At 35.3% G+C, this 22,983-nt stretch overlaps 1 protein-coding gene across 1 annotated transcript in view; it reads left to right on the forward strand.

Moving 5' to 3' along the window:
* The window catches only part of LOC124354091 (TATA element modulatory factor), a 66,707-nt gene that overhangs the window by 13,521 nt on the left and 30,203 nt on the right, over positions 1-22,983 (forward strand). The window contains exons 4-9 of the mRNA XM_046804297.1: positions 1,476-1,743; positions 4,114-4,290; positions 6,011-6,230; positions 17,033-17,208; positions 19,557-19,649; positions 21,589-21,716. Coding sequence (XP_046660253.1) covers positions 1,476-1,743; positions 4,114-4,290; positions 6,011-6,230; positions 17,033-17,208; positions 19,557-19,649; positions 21,589-21,716 — 1,062 coding nt within the window. The remainder of the gene's footprint in view (positions 1-1,475; positions 1,744-4,113; positions 4,291-6,010; positions 6,231-17,032; positions 17,209-19,556; positions 19,650-21,588; positions 21,717-22,983) is intronic.

A 22,983-nucleotide genomic window follows, 5' to 3' on the forward strand; every position in this document is an offset into this window, starting at 1 on the left:
AAAAAAAATTGTAACTTTATCAAAGAACAGGTCAAATTTTTCATGACGCTTAAAGGGTTAAATTAAATGGCTCTACAGTGAACCCCTTCCCATCCAAGAAAGAAAATTTAAGGACCTTCAGGAACTAAAGACCTGTCTAAAAGAAGACTATCACTTTTTTATGACAACCTATGTCATGTTAACTCAGTTTAGAATATGCTTTATAAGCTTGAAGCAATGTAAGGTTTCTAAAGAATTATTATTTTCTTGTTTACAGAGGAAAAATAGTTTAGTAATAAAACAAACTTGTAATGTTAAAAAAGTCCTATGTTGATTAATAATATCCATAAAATTATCTAAAGTGCCGAAAGATGTATGGCAAAGTAAAAAAGTCTTATGTTATAATATGACTATTTGAATGTCAAATAGTTGCATGTGCTAATAAAATAGCTATTTTATTAATTTCTTGCTTTAAATGCTATATCATCTAATCATGTAATTATAAACATAAGTAAACAATAATTTTTATATCAATATAGGTAAAACATTTTGAAAATTAGTTTTGCATTTACAGTGACGATATTCTACATAAAAATTAATTCATTTTACTAAGTTTTACTAAAAAAAATTAAAACGTAAAATGTGTATTGTATATGTAAATGAAGAAAACATTAACTGTTATAATTGTACAAGTGAATAGGCCTAATCATCACAATTGAATAAGTAATTTTACATGCAAAGTTATGTAGTATAAAAAATATTTTTGTATTAATATCTACCTAAAAATTATATTTTGTTGCATGATATTGCAGTTTGCATAATTTACTGGAGGCTTCCACGAGATTTGTACCCTGAACCTCTTACACTGAATGATCATAGGTTAGCATCTAGTCTTTATGAGAACTGCCACAATTGATTAGACTGAGCATATAGTAGGGGAACACTCAGAAATGTTATTTTATTTTGATGAGAAACTTCACAGATTTGTAAGTGGTTAGAGTGGGAGTAATAAGCTTTTAGGAGCCATGAATTATGATTGATACAGTATATGATTTCTCTTCTAGAATGAAATTTTTCATACTGTCCGTTAATTAATCCTCATTTTATATTTTTGAAAATTATTAGAAGACGTTTTTATCAGTGAATTTTGCAAATATATAGTTTTTACAATATGCACCAAAAAGTGATATGTAGTTAAACTACATTATATGAGAAAAACAAATAGTTTTTAACATAGGTTTTGTTAACACCAAAGTCTTCTAGTTCACACCAAATCAAAACATTGCTTACACAGTTATCTTCTTTAAATATTTCAGCTTTGTTGTAGAGATCCTCGGTTAACAGATGTAAACTGATCGTTTCATTACAATTATATGGCATTACTTAGTAAAACATAAATACATTTAGTGGATTTGGTGTGTGTCAAAGTGATATTTTAAATTATTCAGAACTTGTTTTTAATTTACAATTTTATAAACTATAATGTATTTTCTCAGATGAATCTGGAAGCAAAGAGGCTCCCGCCAGACCAACTAACTTAATCTCTCATCAGCCAAAGAAAGCAGCCACATTCCGTCCTCCCACTGGTAAGACTCATACTCCTGACTCCAACAGCCCCCCTGCTGAAGAGGAGCCTCCTGAAGAGGGTAACCCTGCTGATATCAGAGAAGAGATACTTAGCTTCCCCCCTGTTGTGTATCGGAAGAAGGAGCCCAGAAATTACAGCAACAGACTATCAGCCATATCTTCAGAGAGTGATCGGAGGTATGTTACAATATTTAAATGATTCTTAGTAACTAAAAAAATCAACCTTTTAAGATCACATTTTCAAATTCAGCACAAACTCAACATGATTTTCAGGTGATAAATCTATCAGCTATTGACATGTACTTTTTTTTAATATTTTTGAACAGATGGTAAGCTTTTGATAAGTATCTGCTGTAATTAGCCTGTTTTACATCCATATTGCTTGTAAATGTTCTTATTTCAACACAGGTTGTCATTTTAGATAGTTTTTGTGTACAAATTCAACACTTAGGTTGTTCAAAATTGATAACACTTAGGAAAGATTGCTACATAACTTCACCAAACATGCCCCCAGTTTATATATATATATATAAATGGTATTTCAGTCATTGGTATGAAAAACAACAGATAAAAAGATTTTATATTTCATATCATTTTATACCCACATTTTCAGGAAGAATAAAATAAAAATATAAAAAGAACAAAACACTTTTCGTGTATCAAGTAGACATTTTTAATGGGTAATTAACAAAGTTATTGTCAATCAAATGTATAAGGCGTGTTGTACTGTTATGAATAAAAATTCATTTCATGAAACATCTATTCACTTTCTGTGTACTTCATTTACACCGTTTTGTTCATAATAAAATTTTCTATAAATTTTATAAATATTTTGAACAGTTTTTTGGCAAAATAACAAAGTTTGTTGTCTAAATATAAAAAAATTTGGTTTTCACTCCATTCTTTTGGATTTGACAACTGTTTTTTCAAAAACTACTTAACTTATAGTTCTGGGACTTGTTTTATTCAATTTATCATATCAAAAACCTTAAGGGGGGTCTGTTCGCCTATCTCCGTAATGTTAATTATATGTAATTTTTATAGAGTTGTGTTGAACCTACACTGAAATGTTTTATTTTATTTTATTAATCATGTAATACTCTAGTCACTGACACAAGGATTTTTGTTTATTTTGTATTTTAATTTTTTCTACAAATTTTTTAAAAACTTGTGTTAAATTTCAAGTTTTTAATTCAGAAATTTAATTTTTATAAGCCCAAAAATTAAAATTTTACAAAATCCTTGTGTTAGTGACTAGTAAATACTAAAACAAACACACAGTGAAAATTTCATAAAGATATCTTTAACAGGTCCTGAGAAAACTTACATCAAAGTTAGAAAATAAAAATTTTGGGAAAACGCGATTGAAAAAATTGTTGTACTAACCTACAGTGAACTTGGTAACATCAGTAGCTGCCAGTGCTGTAGGCTGGTTTGTCTGCTTCATCCTGCTCAAATTGGTCCTCTAACTTTCTTTTCTTCAATGCCTTAGCCTTCCTGATTTTCTTCTCAAGCTCATTTGCAGCTAATTCGGCTTTCTTGAGTCGCTTATTCTCAAGGCTTTTCATTGCAGCAACCAAATTTTTACCAGGAGAAAGTTTAAGCTCATCCATTATTTGTACTCTACTTATCAGGCCATTATTAAATGTGCTTATAGCTAAATAAGTCCCATATTTTAGCACTGGTAGGCTAACAAAAACCCTTTTTGGTATTACAGACCAAATCACATTGTTCAATGATTCGTTTGGGTTTTGTGTTTTGCCCTTCACACATTTTTGCAAAAGCTCAGGATCAGCCAAATCCCTAAATATTGGCTTGATAGCAAGCATAACAGCTTTTGGCAAATGAACATAACATAACAATAAGGAAACAAGAATAGTAGTAGTATGTATGAATATGATTAAAGCGGTGGGCCACCAGCGGGGCTGCCTCTTTCACCATAAATTGGTTGCAATGCTTTCGAAAAACTTTCTTTTCAATAACTTCTAAAAAAGATAGAAAGAAAATAAGCACATCTTTGAAAAGGTGAGGTTCTGAAGAATATAAAACTAAAAAAAAACCAAAAAACTCAAAAAAAATGAAATTTTTGGTACGGACCCCCCTTAAGAAACAATTGTACTCGCCTCTTAATCTAGTTTACCAGAATTTCAGGAAGACCTCATTTTATATGGTGAGCTGAAATCCTGGTGAAATCTTTCGCTAGCCGTAACTCGCTAACATAATGGTTACTAATAAAATGTAACCAAGTAAAACGTTTGAACAGCCGCCATTTTGTACTGGATCAATCTTTTTGAGTGCGGTTTGCGGCATTAAACTCTGCTAAATAAGCCCTTTAAAATGATGTGCATATTGACCTTTGCTCCTATTTAAGATTTCCTTCTGACTCCTTGCGGAACCTCCCCATGATAATACAGAAAACTGATAGTTCAAAAAGTAGTTTTTTAGGTGTAGTGTTGATGTACCAAATCTTGTTGATGTATCTGTTATCGTTCAGAAAATATTATACCTGTGCAGGACTTAATGTACACCCTGTATATTGACATTCAGGTCCAGTTCGAGCTGTGAGGTCCTAGGCAGTTGTACACCAGATTCAGAGCCGCCACCATCGCTCAGCAGCTCCTCGTCTGGTGCTCGTCTGCGACAGTCTGGCAGCTTTGAGTCAGTTGAGGTGCTCACGTCCCCCAGCAGTGTGGAGGTGCTAGGCTCATCTTCCAGTGAAAATAGGTTAGTGTTGGCCTACAATTTCCATGTAAGTATAGTCTACATTTTGGAGATGATTTCAAGTTTATTTGCAATTTCTACTTAAAACCAAACTACATCAGATATTTAGAACTCATTATTAAAACAGATATAACTAACAGTGTGATAATTGATCATTCGTTTAAAAATAAATTGAACCTAATAAAATTCAAATCATATTATTATTTAATCAATTGTTGTATATGGTTACATTAAGACCAAGAGTGAGAACCCAAAAAGTTTAAAGTTAATTTTCAAGATTAAATTTAAACATTTGATTTATTATTCATTAATGTACTATTAATATTTGCTTTCTTGTAATGCTGTTCTAGATTTATTTAACTCCTTACTAGTTATTTATGACTTCAGCCAAAACAGAAAATTTACGCCAGCCAGAAAACGGGCTGATATTGGATTAGCACTTGAGGTAGTTAAATTATAGCCTGCAGTACTGATTTATTTTCAGACATATTACTTGGCTTCTTAATTAAATATTACTATATAAGTAGAAAAATGTTCAGACAAGTATGAATTATATATCAAATTAAAAAAAACATACTTTATTACAAAAAAAACTTTAAAAATGTATCACTTGTGTGAAAAACACATAACTTTGTATTAAACCCTAGATTCGTAACCATTGATTTGCCTTCAGCTATTCACAACCATTAGTCTACGAGACTATTCCTGAGAAAAATAAAGTGTATTAAATAATAATAATATTTTGCTACAAATGTTTTTTTAATTAAACTATAAAACCAACAAAAATACAAAAAACAAAACTTTTACTAAAAATATTGTAGTTTTTCTTTCATCAATTCGAAATATGTTTTGTTTATGATATAGTTATTTTAGTAAAATAAAAATCGTTTGGTAAAAACACTTTTGTAAAATTTATAAGTTATCAACTACTCATGTGTTTTATATCCTGTCTTATTTACTGTATGTACTAAATGTATGGCGTTTGAGAATACAGCAAAATACAAACAAAGAACAAAGTCAAGTGACAATAATTCATATTGAGTGGATGAACATGAATGTAAATAAGTCAAAAATTAAATAACAAGCAATAAATAATAAAACTTTTATAAATGTAAATAACTTAAAATTGTTTTGGTCCGTTTTATTATTATTATGAGTCGGCCCCACAATTTTTTCACCTGTTGTCAAGGCACACATGATGCTGGCACTAAACTATAACATACATATTGTGTCATTCTTCTTTTCTCGGAGATGCAAATAGAACATTTCCTTTTATTTTCTTTTCCATGACGACTTCTTTGGCTGAATCTGCAGGTAATACTATTCTTAACCACAAATCTCGTGAAACTAAAATGAAAATTAAACAAATATAAGCTCAAAACTACCGATGATCTCAGGTCATACGTACAAGGAGAACTGACAGGAAGTAGAGGTGAAGGATTAGAAGGGTGGTCCAAGTTCCCCACTCCACCAAAATATAAGGAGCCTTGCTTCCTGCAAAACTGCAGAGGAATGGTTATAAATCTAGCGTTAAACAAGGAAACCTTGTTTTTGGAAATAAGTAAATTAAAATTCCAAAATATGTAAATGGTTTTAGATTTAATTTTAAATAGCAGTCTTATAGTTGGAATTAGCACAAATTCTAAACTGAAGAGTGGCAAAAGAGACTCTAATGGGGGATGTAATCAGGGACAATATACTTAAAACGGATGTCTGATGACAGGTACTCAAGTGACTCAGTATCCCCACTTGTGGAGGGGGAGGATGTGCCGGAGCTGGTGGAGGACTCTGAGCCGAGTGTTGCGGAGGACAGCTATACCTCCGCCTCCGAGACTCTGACAAGTGGTACTGTACTAGATTTACACCACACCGACGCTGTGCGGGACCTCATGCTCAAGTCCACCTCTTCACTGGACACCTCCCTTACTGAGCCTCCTAGAGATGTGAGTGCAGTCAGGCACATGTTAGATTTGGTTGTACAACTAGATTTTTACAGGAAAGAGCCAAATGCCAGAGAATTTTGTTCTTTGGGAACTGGCATGCTTTACAGGTATACAGGTCTTGGTCATATCATTTTTAAGAGTCTAACGGGGCCCCATACACCTGCGAGTCTGGCTCGCGAGCCTGGCTCGACTCGCCTAGAAATGGACCAAATCCGTCAGTGTATGGACAATAAAGAGCCGAGCCGAGTCAAATTCAGGCGAGCCGAGCCGGAACCGCCACTGCTTGCTGTGCGGCTCGGCTCGGGTATCAGTTCGTCGATGTATGGCGCATTACGGATCGGTCTCGTGCCCCCACCACCGAAAAATCTGTTCATTCTGTTTTCACTATTGCAGGCCAAACGTTACGCACCACTCGTTCCGCCAAGGGTAAGGTGTTTTGTTTGTTTTGAGTTAACATGGCTGACTCCAAGTTATTTATGAGCCCTGATTTTTTAACAACATTTATTGAAGAGTATCGAAATTTGCTGTGTTTGTGGAAGGTACGAAGTGCGGAGTATTCCAACAAGTTTAAACGGGATACTGCAAAGTGTTGTAGATAGCCTTACAGGTCTCAAGTATTATTTTACCTAATGCTTGTGGTGATATGATTGTAGTAAACTTTAAGTCTTCAATCAATCGTCCGGTAGCCAGAAAACGGAGAGTAGCAGTGAGGCGTTCCTCTGGTGATATAGCGTTTCGCAGTATAGTGTCTTTTTTTGTTATAAGCGGTTTAACCTTGTCCAATAACATGTTAAAACTTTCAGCTGACGTCCTTAAATAGTTCTGATAGTCTTGGCGACTATCATTCCTAATAAAATTCAATAAATTCATGTGACTGAATCTCTTTCTATTTAGTAACCAATTCTTTGACCACATTACCATTTTCTTCCGTTTCTTCTTAAATACACCTAGCTCATCTAACACTATGACCGCAGCTGCAACCTTCGAAAAACTCATGTTTGCAACTGGGCAAACAAGATACGTAGGTGTATAGTGAATAATCAGCGGGTCCAGCTCGCAAGCCTGGCTCTCCGACTCGCAGGTGTATGGGGCCCTTAAGGAATGCTGAGTAACAGAAGGATCACTGGTAGACAGGTATTAAAACAATAATAGAATACTTAACTGGCTGAGAGGTGAGACAGATATACACTTCTCAAGTATCTTCTCATTTACAGAAAAATTCAGGTGTAGTAATAGTGAAATGTAAGATAAAATTTAATATGAATCACTTAGTTCTTGTCAGTCACATGAAATACAATTTTTAAAACCAATATTGATTAGTTTTTACATAAATGTTTTAAAGATACTACATCAAATGTCTAACAAATAATTAAATACTTTGAAACAGTAAAACCATTAACAATACTATTTAAGTTATTTTCCTTTCATTTCATTAAAATAAACTCATTATCAATACATAATAGGGTTAATAATACAATTACTTACTCTTACTCTTTCTCCTGTGGCCACTCGAAGCCCAGATGGTTTTTGACCTCGCCAACAATGTCTCTCCAACTTCCTCTATCTTGAGCCACTTCCAGTGTAGCGCCAATCGTTCTTAAATCCTTCTCCACCTGATCTCTCCATCGCATCCTAGGTCTGCCCAATGGCCTCACTCCCTCTGGTTCCCCTCGCCACACCTTCTTTATCATTTTTTCTTCTCCCCTACGGGCAACATGGCCCATCCATCTCATTCTTTTACTCCTGATCAGTGCAATCACATTGGGATCTTGGTATATTTCTCTTAATTCTCTGTTCTTCCTGATCCGCCATATGTCTCCTTCTTGAACTGGTCCAAAAATTCTTCTTAGTATTTTGTTTTCAAAGGTTATTAACTTTTTTTGGGATTTCTTTGTGAGTGCCCATACTTCTGACCCGTACATCAAAACTGGCAAGATCATGGTTTTGTAAATTCTTAATTTAACTTTCCTCATTAATAGTTTGCTTTTGAGAAGTTTTGCAAGGCTCCAGTATAATAATATAATAATAATACAATTAGTTTTCTTTAATGTTTTTTACCAGTTGATTTGAGATACGTTACCAAATTGTTTGTAAGTGTCTTGGAAGAATTTTTTAAACAAGCTATAAGTGAAGTTCTTATTTCCATTTAATCTATAAACATAAAAAAAGTCGGGTTAGTTAAACCATTTAAAACTCAAGACTGGTTGTACTGATTATAATGATCTCAGATTCGTCTCTCCACCGAATAGCAAAATAACTATTAGTATTGTAAAAGTTCATGGAAAAATAAGATAAATATAAAAAGAAGGAATATTTTGTTATAGTGTAGATTGAAAGAGCCTGTTCCGTCCTGGGTATGACGTTAAACTGCCTTTCCCATCCTTTCCCGTATCCTTAATCCTATCCATCCCTACTCACTCCTTCCGACTGTTCCGCTTCGTCACCCGCTGGGAGTGCCCCAGCCCTAATCAAGGAGTGCCTTCTTGTTAGTGTGCTGGGGCTGATGTGCGATTGCGCTGCCGACGCGTCAGTGACGATAGATCTGAGACCAGCCACGTCAGTCCTTGGTCAGGAAGTGTGCAGTGAGCAGAGATGTCGGAGTCTCTGCTGCTACGTGCGAGCCCGAGTCGTGTGCGAATTCCCGTCTCGGTTAAACGAGCTAACACCAGGCCCCGGGGAACTGGGGTAGGGTCTGTTTGTTCAAGGACCCGAGGGCACGCCCGTTCCTGGTGTTTCGGCCCGCATCTCTTCACACAAAGCGCTGGTTAACTGTCTATGGATACCTCCTCAACTCCAAGGCACAGTGTAGTAAACAGAGATTGCGAAAGTAATCTGAAAAGACCATCACCTGACTCCATGCAAGAAGAGGACAACAAACAAAGAAGAATAGATCAAAATGACGAGGCCTATGCAACAAACACTCCACTGTTCCTAGTCTTCAAGTCGAGAGATAAAAGAAACCCTCTATCCAAAGCTAGTCCCTTCCTTATTAACAAGGCAATTGTAGGAGCAGGAGGCCAGCCAAACTCCATTAAGAAACTTCGAGATGGAACTGTTCTGGTGGAAGCTGTTGATAGTAAACAATCGAAACAACTACTGAAGATGACCTCATTCTTTGATCAATTTCAAGTAGTAGTTCAACCCCATGGTACCCTGAACTCTTCAAAGGGTATCGTTTTCAGTAAGGAGCTGCTTGAATGCAATCTAGATGAGGTAAAAGAAGAACTTAAACCTAGTTTCGTAACTGATGTCGTCAGAATAACCCGGATGGAAGGAACGAATCAAATCGCAACTCCCGGGCATATCCTAACCTTCAACTTACCCCACCCTCCGGAGACGATTAAAGGAGGATATCTTGTTCTTTCTGTACGTCCGTACTTTCGAAACCCACAGCGATGTTTTCGATGTCAGAAGTTCGGACATTCTAGTAAAGTATGCCAAAACAAAGAACTGTGCGTACAATGTGGTAAGGAAGACCACAACGAAAAGACATGCAACATAGAACCCTTCTGCGTTAACTGCAAAGGAAAACACTCCACAGCCTCAAGAAATTGCAAGATATACCTAGAAGAAAAGGAGGTAATAAAGATTGCCACAGTTAACAAGCTGTCATTCGTGGATGCTCGCAAAGAATATAGAAGACGAACAGCTCAACTGCCGAAGAAAGATGTGTCCTACGCAAAAGCTGCTGCCTCGACAACCCGAGATACTCCTTCCTTTTCACATTGTTCTTCCTTGGAGGCGATGGTTGAAGCCCTGACACAACAAATGGTAAATGTCATTAGTTTACTCTCGGCAAACTTCAATCCAATCCCCCAAGTACAACAGAAGCTACTTCCAGCGAAGACATCTGACGATCCTCGTCTACAGAGCACTAGAGCAAAATTCCTAAAAACACCAAACGAAAAAACTAATTTATCCGTGAAACTAAAGCCTCAACAGCTAACGCCAGCTGAAAGAAAAGCGCTCAACGACAAACTAAAACAAAGTATTAAAAGTAAGATTGATAACCGCTCCCAAGGATCACCAAACACTTCCACACATTCCCGTTTTTCATCCCAATCAAGTGTTATGGAGGAGGACGAGATTGTGGATGAACAAACCTTAGAAACAGAATTCAAGACAGTCATAGGTAAATTTAAAAATCCACAATTCCCAAAAACCAGAAATAAAGTAAACCTTTTTTAAATAACTAATAAATGTTTTCAATACTCCAATGGAACATAAACGGATTAAAATCACGCGTTGAAGAATTAAAACATCTTCTTCAGGAGTCAAAGCCAAGTGTTGTCTGCATCCAGGAAACAAAATTTCACTGGGCAAATAATTTTTCCCACTTGAAGGGTTTCGATATTTATTGTTACGATAACCTCCACAACCTTAATGCCTGTGGGGGTACAGCTATTTTTCGTGGATGCAACAATTGGTGCAAAAGAAGTGAACTTAAACACTTCCCTGCAAGCTTCATGTATCTCCATTTCGGTTCCTTTTAAAATAAATATATGTTCTGTATATTTTCCACCTCCACCATTCGTTCTCGACAGACAAGAGCTGTCAGACCTGATTAATCAGTTGCCCCGTCCATTTCTCATGATTGGTGATTTCAATGCTCATCACCATTTCTGGGGATCTAATACCTGTTCCTCAAGAGGCAACTTGGTTGTCAGAATTTGCGACGAAGCCAACTTGGTTGTATTAAATAATGGCTCCCCTACATATTTATGCCCTCGAACTGGATCTTGGTCTGTCATCAATTTATCGATTTGCAGCCCGGATCTTGCACATAGAATAGACTGGCAGCTAATCACGGATTTACATGGAAGCGACCATGTTCCAATCCTGATTAGCTTTCCGGATATGGTGATACAAAGAAACAGGAGACCGAAATGGATTATTAAAAAAGCCGACTGGAATAAATTTTACGAAACCATAATAACCCCAGAAATAAATATTCCATTGGATATTGAAACCGCAGTCACTAACATAAATAATTCTATATTGCATGCAGCTCAGGACAGAATACCTATATCTTCTAGTACACCGAAGCGGAACTTTGTTCCTTGGTGGACAGAAGAATGTAGTAAAGCTCTTCGAGACAGAAGAAAAGCTCTAAGAAAATTTAAAATCAGGCCTACTCAAGAAAACCTAGAGTTATACCGACAAAAGAGAGCTAAAGCCCACCAGATTTTTAGGATTTCGCAGAGACAATCGTGGCAAGCGTTCACCAATTCCATAACAAGGACTACGGCTTCTTCAGTAGTATGGAGGAAGCTTCGCTCGGTTTGTGGAAAACCCCCCTCCCAACCTATCTTAGAACGGTTGGGAATAATATCATTTCCAATCCTCAAGAGGTCGCAAACCAGTTGTCTCATACCATATCTGAAGTATCAAAGACTACATCATACTGTCCTGAGTTTCAAAGATTTAAGCATACCATTGAAACGGTACAAATAAATTACAATTTAAACACAAATAGCCCTCTTAACCTGTTATTTTCTTTAGAAGAGCTGAACTCTGCGATTACTTGTTCCAAAAACTCCCCCAGAACCAGACTATATCCATTATGCCATGCTGAAAAATCTTCCAATCTCTTGCAAAAAAGCTCTTTTAACTCTGTATAATCGGATTTTTCAGGAGCGTTCCTTTCCCTCGGCATGGCGTAGATCTCATATTATTCCCCTTTTAAAACCTGGAAAGAATAGGAAAGATCCCACCAGTTATCGGCCGGTGTCACTCACCAGTTGTCTATGCAAAATTCTGGAACGCATGGTGAACCGTAGGCTGGTATGGTTTTTGGAACAAAACCGCCTTCTCGCAAACCAGCAGTGCGGGTTTCGCCGAGGACGGTCAACGACGGATCTGTTGGTCTCATTGGAGACTACTATCTTAGATGCATTTCTTGAGCGAAAACAGGTATTAGCAGTCTTCTTTGATCTTCAAAAAGCCTACGACACCGCATGGCGAAGGGGAATTGTAAACACCTTGATGTCATGGGGAGTCGGTGGAAACATCTTATGCTTCATAAATAACTTTATGAGCGACAGAACTTTTCAGGTAAGGTTGGGCACAACTTTGTCCAACCCAATAATGCTGGAGAATGGGGTGCCTCAGGGTAGTGTGCTCAGTTGTACACTTTTTGCCATTTCTATAAATAGCATCGTGAGCTGTGTCACTAATCCTGCTCGATGCTCTCTTTTTGTTGACGACTTTGCTGTGTACGTCGCCGCAAGGAGACATGCTACTGCGGAACGAATCTTACAGATTGCGATACGTCGGCTTGAAGACTGGAGTCGACAAACAGGATTTTCCTTTTCATCTGATAAGACCCAGTGCATATTGTTTTCTAGGCAGAGGAATGCTACCGAGCCTTTCCTTACAATTAACGGTACCATACCATACTCATACCATAAAGTTTTTGGGCCTTACTTTGGACAGCAGACTTACCTGGGTTCCTCATTTGAAAGAATTGAAAGCTAAATGTCTACGGCGACTGGACTTGCTCAGAGTGCTTAGAGGGACAAGGTGGGGCGCGGACAGAACATGTATGCTTCGCTTTTATAAAGCTTTTATTCGTTCGTGCCTCGATTACGGGTGTCAGGTGTACTCCTCGGCACGTCCCAACACTATTAAAATGCTGGACACAATCCATCACTCTGCTATCAGACTGATTACCGGTGCATTCCGCTCCAGTCCGGTGATAAGTTTGCTGGCTGAGTGCGGAGAGCCGCCGTTGTCGCAAAGACGCGATCTGTTGTTAGCCAACTTTTGGTATACTCTGAAATCTAGACCTTTCAGCCCAGCTTACGACTTAGTATTTGAAAATGCGTTAACGCATAGGTATAAGTTGAAACCTAACGCTTCAGCCCCTTTCGGTATAAGAGTAGGGAACATAATAGTACGTCTCGGCATCGACGTTTTCGAGGTGCGACAAAGCCACGATTGCGACGTACCTCCGTGGTCTTTGAATACACCACCTATTATAAACTCGCTAGTACACAATAAGAAACAAGATACATCCGCAAACATAATAAACCAATTATTTTGTGAAGAGCTTAACAAGTTGACACCATGTGACGTAGTATATACGGATGGATCTAAAACTGGGAATGGCACTACTTGCGCCTTTGTGACTGCCAGATCTGAGTTCAAATTTTGCCTCCCCCCTGCGTCATCTGTCTATACTGCCGAGCTGACGGCCATTGAGAAGGCACTAAACATCGTGTGCCCTAGGACAGGGAGGCTGGTGGTATGTACCGACTCACTGAGCAGCATAGAAGCACTAAAGGACTTGTATCCGAAACACGTTCTTCTGTGCTATATAAAACACTCCCTACATGATCTAATAAGAAGAAATGTTCAAGTGATTTTTATGTGGGTACCAAGTCATGTTGGAATACCTGGCAATGAAATGGCCGACAGAGCTGCAAGGGAAGCGATAGAATTGGCGCCTTACACCCAACAACTAATATTGCCAGATGTGAAACCACACATCAAAAGACTCTTAAGAAATGAGTGGCAAAGGTCGTGGACAGAAATCAACGATAACAAACTACGGGACATAAAGGGGTCAGTTCTACCTTGGACGTCCTCAAACCATACCAGCCGCAGGGAGGAGGTAGTGTTATGCCGTCTTCGGATCGGACACACACTTCTATCCCACGGCTTTCTTATGAACCGCGGGGATCCTCCTTTGTGCCCTGTGTGTAATGTTAATCTAACTGTAAACCATGTCCTGATCGAGTGTAATCACTATTCTCGACAGAGGCGCGATTATCGTCTCCCTTCTACTCTTGCCGAATTGCTAGGGGACAATAATGAAGTTCTAGTTAAGCTCTTCGGATTCCTGGAGAGTACCTCATTGCTGGCCAGGGTTTGAAGGGCTGTGAAGTACAAAAAAAAAAAAGAGCTTCCATTAGAGTAACCGGACTGGGTGGGCTCTTTTACAGCTCACTCAGATCTATTGTTAACTAGTTTTAAGTGTTATAATATCATAGATATTTATATGTGTATATATGTTATGTTCTTAATAGTTTTAAGAAACTGTTCTTTATTATTTATAGTACGCCCAGTTAATTATTATTAATATTTCTTTTGTTTTTAGTACTAGTTACTTGTTTTGACACTACCAAATTATGAGTAGGTGTCATATCTTGTTATCGGGCAATGATAACCCAAGTGTTTTTTTTTTTTTTAAAGAGTCTGTTAAATGTAATGAACTGTTCTGTGTAAATACTATTTTATGACTGCATAACCTTATGTTTATTAATTTAATCACTATTTCCAATTTGTTAACATGTATAGTCTTAAGATCATAGAGTGAGCTTGATAATAACAACACTTCTCATTTCAACCTTATCTGCAACCATTGTTGAGCACCACTTAAGAAAATATCCCGATAAGAAAATGAAAAGTTTTAGTAAAAATATACTTTTAACTGTACATTTTAGTAAATATTTAGTATGCAGTGCTTGGTCAGTACTGTAATGCAGATAGCAAAGACAAAGTTACCATCTGACATTTAGTAGTATAGATTTAAAGCCTCTTATAAAACCCATCTTAGTTTTTTTTTGACAGAAGTAGGCTTCTTAGACCTGTGTATGTGTGTGTGTATATATATCATTGATCAGGGAAACAAGGCAAAATCAACTATGGCATAAAAAACACTAAGACCAGAATAAATTAATATGGTCATAAATATACACATTTTGACATATTTCCTTGATTTTGGTAACAAGGCAAACTCAATATTGATGTTGAAATATAATTCACTTGAACCAGAAGTGCTCATATACGTGCACAAAGCTCACAAAATTGTGTGTGAAGCCGCGGGTAACTGCTAGTTAATTATATTTATTAATAGTTAAATTTATAAAATCAAAGTGTAACTCTCAACCATTTTGAGAAAGAGTAGTAAAAATTATCAGTATTTATTGTGTGTAATTTTTATATCTTGACTTCACTAATACAATTCAACAGTTGAATGAGTCTTGCTGGCTTCTCATCAAAATTTTATTAAACTTTTTGGAAATAAAGAATTTTGATCTGAAGAACAGCTGTTCTTGTTTTGTTTCTGGAAATACAATAATTACTTCTATAACATTGTTAATTGAACAGTGCCACATTAAAAGCGACTCTGCAACAATATTGGAATCTTGTCACTGAATCCATGTTAAGACATCTAAATAATTATGAATAATACCAAGAATAAGAAATAACAATAACATAAACAAATTTTAAAATCCAATTTGTTATGGTAATAAAATATGTGTAACAGATCAATATCGTTCAAATTTAAATTTCAAATAGTTCGCGGCAAGATCGGTAAGCGGAAGTTGTTGTTTACCACAAACAGTTGATTATTACATGTAAGTCTAAAATATTTAATAAAGCGAAAGATAAGTCAACTTTATACTGGAATGAATTCAAGTTATTTAATTGTGATGATCAGAAATTTAAAATCTATTGGCGATATTAACTTACATCAAGATAAAACATATTAGTTTGGGTCGGAGACTGAAAGAGTTCACAATTTCCGGTCTGTAGACTAGGACAGTTGTAGCGGATTGCTCAGCCTTCTACTTGCCTGGTCTGTTAATGAGAGAGGATGTGTGTTGGAGGTCCTCATGCTAGAAAGCACATGTTTTTATAAAAGTTTGTTTTGATTAAATTTGTAAAATGCTTATTGGAAAACAAATAATGTAAGTGCAATAATTGATATCTGAACATACTTGAATTTTATTCTAATGTTGTGAAAGAATAAGTGTTATACCAAAGTTCAGAACCACAGGTTCAAGTAAATTAGATTGGTGAGTGGAATTACATTGAAATACAAAAAATAAATTTATATGAGTGAAACATAAAAACATTTATTATCCTGAAAATCATCTAATTGGTGAGTATGGAGTATTTACTGATTGGACCTCATTGGAATTACTTTTCAATCAAGTTACTTATCATATATACAATTTTACAAAAAGTCCAAACAATATCTGCAATCAACATACATTATTAATTAAACTCAGTGACATTGATTTTTTCAATATATGCAGTGACCATTTGTACCGGTTGACATAACCTTACTTTGAACCGGAACACATCATATAACATAATTCAACACCTGCATTGGACATCCATTTAATTATCACCACATTAGAATCAACATCACATTTGTAACTTCATCATATGGCACCACCAACGTTGGACAATACACCACAGCTATCTCAAATGGCACAACAACATGGGACAATTAATTAACTCAAATACTTGACTTATATCAAATATTATAAATGTTATCCAGGTACAATAAAAAGTTCATTATGAAGTGTTTGATAAAAGATGGAAGGAGTGTCTTCATGAAAACTGTTTGATTTTGATGAATCTTAATTAATTTACATTTAATATGTATTTTACTGGAAATAATTTTATATTGGTATTTAGTATTCTGAATTCTTTTTACAAGATGTATTATGTAATACATAATTATGTTTGAATAAAATTATATAATTAAATTACATGTGTAGTGATAAAGTAAAACCTTTTAAGTTTTTTTTCAATATTTAAGATCAAGTTGTATTCATTTGAGTAGAAACAACTGTTCTCATGTTTTCTTGGTTGTCTAAATTATTTTGCACCATTGTAAAGCAATCTTAGTATCAAACAATTACAAACAGGGTAAAATCATAATAGAACTCACTATTTAGTCTATAACATCTAACTCAGTGTTGTGTAATCAGTCTATAGTTATAAACAAGCAGTATCAAGTAAATATTGGAATGTTGCAATGACCAATCTGTGATGTACAGAGTGTGGGCAGTGACTGCATGTCTAGCTGCGAGGAGGGTACCCTGATGGGGAGCAGTGGTGAGGAGACTACTCTACACAACGTGTCCAGCACATCGTACCTGAAGACCCTGCTCGCAGACGCCATGACGGAACAGTCTCCCTCGCACAGGGATCACTCGCCAATCTCTTCCGAGAGGTAAATGTGGAGTGATATTGAGTGAATGTAACGTTAGATCAGCTCCACTTAAAAAAATTAAGAGTGAAGATTTTAAAAGTGGTAGAATCAGTTATCTGATCCTTTCTTATATTTTAATTATATGAATCTAGTATTACAAAAATGGGCACAATATGTGTATTATGGATTTTCTTTGGTGTTTCACTCTCCAATTGGATTTATAAATGCTGCAAAACTAAACTGAACAAAAATAATATTCTTTTTAAATAGTATTGTAGGTATTGTTCTAAAAAGTGATTGTAGTACTTTGTGTTTTTTATGAAAGTGGGTTGTATATAAAATTGAAGAAGTTGTATAAACTGTGTTAAACTAACAACCTTTTTATTATTTATTAATTTTTAAAGATTTTGAGTTTGAACATTTAACCCTTTGACCGCCGTGAGCCACTATAGTGGCTCGCTGTATGCGGTACCTTGAGCGCCGCGGGCCACTATAGTGGTTCTGTGAACTTTACGTCTTTGTCCTTATAGTTTAAACATAATATTATATATAAAATATATTTAAATATATTTATATCAACTTTGAATTGTATTGCTCTGCTTCATTTCAACTATAAAATATTGATATTTACTTGTTTCTATAGTAACAAGTGTATCTTCATCCTACAGCGGAATTTTTGAAATTTTTTTAATTTTACTTAAATTACATTATTTTATGCAATTTCTGTGGAATATATTTGTAACTTTTAGTATATGCTCAAAACAATACGTATTTTTAGGTTAAAAAAACGTTATTTGAGCCCAAGTTACTTATTCAGTGTGTTTTTGGACCTCAAACTTAAGATTTTTTATTTTTTTTAATTACGACAGGCATATATACTACTAAACAAATGTAAAAAAAAATAATAAAACTGTAATTTATTACATCAATTGAAAGTACATCTCTTCCCCTCAAATACAAAACCAAAACTAAAAGGCTAGGTCAAAATTTACGAAAGTTATGTAATTTAATATGTGACCATGCAAAAACGGGTGATTTTGCCGTGGCGGTATTGGATCTGTGCGGTGCTCAAACGTCTGGCGGTCTAGCGAACGACGGTGCGCGGGAGCGGCGGCGCTCAAAGGGTTAAATCATGTACTGTATTAAATAAATTGATTAATATAAATATGTGTTTATAATCAGTTGTTTGAACAAGTACAACAACTGACATTATTGCCTAACAAATAAAAATTATGTTTATCAGTAAGTACACAGTAAAAAATGAACATAATTATACGAAAACTATTTAAAGTCATCAAAGGATAGTACATTATCTTTAGAAAATCTCAGAGAGCTCATTGTGTACTACAAATATCAATGGTTCTGTAAATAAATTACAAAAAGCTTTTCCAACGTGTTCAATCAAAACTTGCTTATCAATATATTTTTGTAGGGTGAATAAAAGATTAACCCTTTAATGTATTTTCTCCACTTAATAAAGTGGGATGTAATGCTGACAGGTGCAATATTGTTATTTCTGCACCAGCAATGGTTTTTCCTGATTGATGGTGGTATGAGACAGAGAAAGGGTACAAGAATAGCTACATATTGGGATGAAGTTACTTTTTGACCAGTGAATACAATAGTTACAACTAGGGGGACAGATGTAATTTTGGGAGAAACAAGTTGGTATAAAGAGACTATTAAGATATTTGGTTAGTGTGTTAAGCGGAAAGGAAACGAGAGACAGTCTAGAAACTTTTTTAAATTTGATGGAGTGTTAGTAAGAGATTTATTTAATTTAAATCATATACAGGGTGTGTTATGTTCCAATTTTCATATACAGAGGTGTGTTTTGAACAGGGCAGTTATTAACCCGGAAAAGATATTCGATCGGGCCCATCCCACCACGCCTCTGTCGCACCCCTTCACTCCCTCTCCCAAGATATTCCTATTGACATCTTATTATTTTCTTAATGATAGTAAGATTCAGTAGTAAGTTACAGTTGTTAGATTGAGCTATCACGTCCGCCAACACTGTCCTTTCAAGTACATGTGTGGTGGGGCCCTGGTAAAATTATCCAAAAAAACTGGTCTGAGTACAGACTAGTATTGAAAGCTAAAGAAAAGTATGAAGTCCAGGTAAAAATACAGAACTAGACTGATAGGGATAAAATACAAATGCTTTGATTTGTTACGTGATGAAGAGTAAGCTACCAAAAATAGTGTTAGTATGGATGAAGACCTAACCAAGACAGTGAATGAGGAAAGACTGCTAGACGGAAGAAGATTGGTGTGGTGGAGAAGACATTGTGCCTGGCAGAGTGATGGTTTTAATGATGATATTTCTTTACAAGTAAAAATGTAACTTTTGTATTCCTTTGTTCTAGCCGTTCGGACATGATCAAAGTTGGCTCCAGTGGTCACACGTCAGGAGATGAACTTGAGACTACCACCTCTTCGGATATTGAGATCATATCCAGGTAATGTCACTCTGATGTTACAGTTGTATTGTTGTCACCATCTCTCTATTGTGCTTTATGCTATTTACATCCTCTTCTGTTTAGAAAATTTTACATGACTATCACTGCATGTGGATTAATAGGTGAATGGTATTCACTGCCCACTGAAATGTCAAATTTCAACTGGTGATGAAACATGTCAATTGTGAAACAAAAATGCAGTCTATGGAATTGGAGGCACACACATTCTCAAAAAAAACCAAGAAAATGTCTCCAAACGAGAAAGATTATGGCAACTGTTTTTTTTTTTATGTTAAGGGTGTGATTCTGGTTGATTTCCTTGAATGAGGATCAACAATCAACAAAGAGAGGTACTGTGAAACATTACAAAAGCTATGGCGAGTGATACAAAACAAGTGTAGGGAAAGATTGAGCTCAAAAATCTTTTTCCAAGACAATGCACGTCCTCATACAATCACAATACTACAAGTCTTGGATAATTTTGATTGGGAAGTGTTTGATCATCCGCCTTATAGCCCAGATCTGGCACCAAGTGACTACCACCTCCTTCCGGTGATGAAAACCTGGCTCACAACGCATTGCTTTGATAGTGACACTGAACTTCACGCTGGTGTTAATCAGTGGTTAAAATTTCATGTAGCAGATTTCTACAAAGCTGGAATAAAAAAACCTGTGTCACATTATGATAAATGTCTCAATTTGAACGGGGATTATGTTGAAAAAATAACCTAAGAGTGTAGTTTTTAAATGTATATAATAATATGTTTAAATTGTTCTCTATATATTGTTATTAGAAATTAAAAACCAAAATAAACATCAATAATACTTATATTATGACAGTTATAACTTATGACTAATATAATCCATGTGTAAAGAAGATGATACATGATATAGTAAAGCAGTTCTTGCTTCCCAATCCATGTTAGCTATATCATACTATTTTCTCGGTCTAATCTAGGAATTATATCAATATTTATATACCTAAGCAGTATCGTATACATCATCAGTGACAAATGGATGCAATGTGCCCATGACAATTTTCTGTAATAAAAATTATATTTAGTGTTACTTGTAGTGGTTTGTGATTCCACTTACTATAATCACAGACTCACTGTGCTTGCTTTTTTCCTTGAATTTTAGTGACACAACTAATGTTTTGTTGAATCATGTTACTGCCCAGTCTCTCCATCTTTGCTCCTTCAGTTACTGTAAAAATGCCATCCCGCAGTGTCTAAGGAAACCAAATTCAATACCTTACATATACACATTCACAATTTAGTTCCTTAAATAAAATCCAGAATAAATTAATTAGTTTGCCTTGTTGCCACGATGTTGAAATGAGAAGTGTCGTTACTTTTGTTATGTTTTTACTCTATAAATGTAAACAAATTGAAAATAGTGGTTAAATTAATTAAACACATGGTTATACTGTCATAATATAATGTTGAGACAGAAGTTGATACAAGTTGTACAAGTTAATTACATTTAACAGGCTCTTTCAATTAATATTTGACAACTTTAGAGACCAAGATGATATTTTTACCTGCTTTAGAAACTAATGAGGCATAGCCCGGAAGGCTTTTCGAAATAATGTAAAATGTCAACCATGAAAAATATCAGTGCAATCCGTTGAATAGTTTATGCATGAAAACAAAACAAACCAACAAAGGTACTTTCGCATTTATAATAGGATGTTTACAATCTGACAATGTGTTCCGTTTATGATACAGATGGTTTAAGCTATTGTTCAGATTAATTCATCAGTATCGGTTGATTATGACGATGGTTGCAACTAAACAATATTGTTTTTTTAACATCAATATAAAAACAGGACCCGCTTATCATACTCTACTCAGTAAATGAAATTTAACTTAGGGCAGAAATACATACTTCAGATGTAGTGACAATGTAGTATTAACGTTGTGTCTTGTATACTTAGCCCCACCCCTAACGGAGACAGCAGCAGTGCAACGTCACGACAGAGTCCTGCACGGTTGTGTATGAGAGGCAAGATCGGACTGGTGACCGCCGCAGAGCCCCTCAAGATCCTCACCACCAAAACGAAAGGTGAATAACATTCTTTTGTCTTTGGTTCTAACATAACATTTGTTCATTTGGATTTGATGGAATGCTTTTCTTGTTTCATGAAAAATTGAATTTATTATAAACAGAATCTACGTAAACAAGTTAGTTTTGAATCTCTGATATGAAAGGAAGATAATTGCTCCTACAACTCAAACAACATGTCACGATTGTCAGTAAGGCTCATCTTGTTGTTCAGTTACATATTCGTTTATAATGTACTCTACAGAAGTAGTTTGATAGATCCATGCAAAATTAGAGGGATGGTACTGTAGCACTAATTTGTATCACCATTGTTGTCAGTTAGTAGCATCTCTTCATGGAACTGACACCAATTTTCATTGTAATTATGCAAATATATGAATTTTAAAAAAACTGACAATATTTTATATTGGTTTTAAAGATGGTTTACAGCTGTTTCAGCAGAACCTGGACGCCTTTCATTCTCTTTGAATGAAATATGGATTGAAATGAATGATTTATTCCATTCTTGATTTCAAAAGTACAATAGATAATTATTATAAGTGGAATATCACTAGCTATCATCTTCCGGTACCCGATAGCTAGGCAGTACTGTACTTTACTCATAAACTAAATCAGTCTTATACTAGTTTTAATTGAATACTGCGGACTTGTGCTAGTACACTAAATTAAAACAAAAAGCATGAAACAATACGAAATACTAGCAATTAATATTAATAATAATTAATTGTACCAATAGCAATTATTAAATAAAAATAAACAAACAGTCAAAACACAAAAACACTAACAACAAAAAGTATTCATATAATGAAAATTACCCATTTCTATTATGCTTATCTAATCTAGTCACTTACTTTTGCTTTAATGATTAGAAAAACATCAGGAGTGTGGTTCCTAAGGGCTATCAATGTCCTGTTTGTGTCCTTGTCTAGTGTACTTCAGTCTGTAGTGAAGTTTGGAGTAATAACCATGCAATCTGAAAATTTGATATGTTTCCGTACAAAAAAAAGTGTAGCCTAAATAAAATTAAAAAGTGAGTGAATTGTGCAGTGCCATGTTACAGTGAAAAAAATGTAAGTTAATTTTGGAATTTTTCATAGTTTTTTTTATTTCTGTAACTCATTACTTTCCTCCTCTAGGATCTGTGTTAGACACATTATATTTTCTGATAGTTTAAAAAAAGTTTATATGAGTTATTCCAACACAAACAAACAGTTCCAAAAAATTGTTACCAAAGTAGAGACTTCACTTAGATGATAAAGCACTATCA

Source organism: Homalodisca vitripennis, chromosome 2 (genome assembly GCF_021130785.1).
Source record: "Homalodisca vitripennis isolate AUS2020 chromosome 2, UT_GWSS_2.1, whole genome shotgun sequence".
Lineage (NCBI taxonomy): Eukaryota > Metazoa > Arthropoda > Insecta > Hemiptera > Cicadellidae > Homalodisca > Homalodisca vitripennis.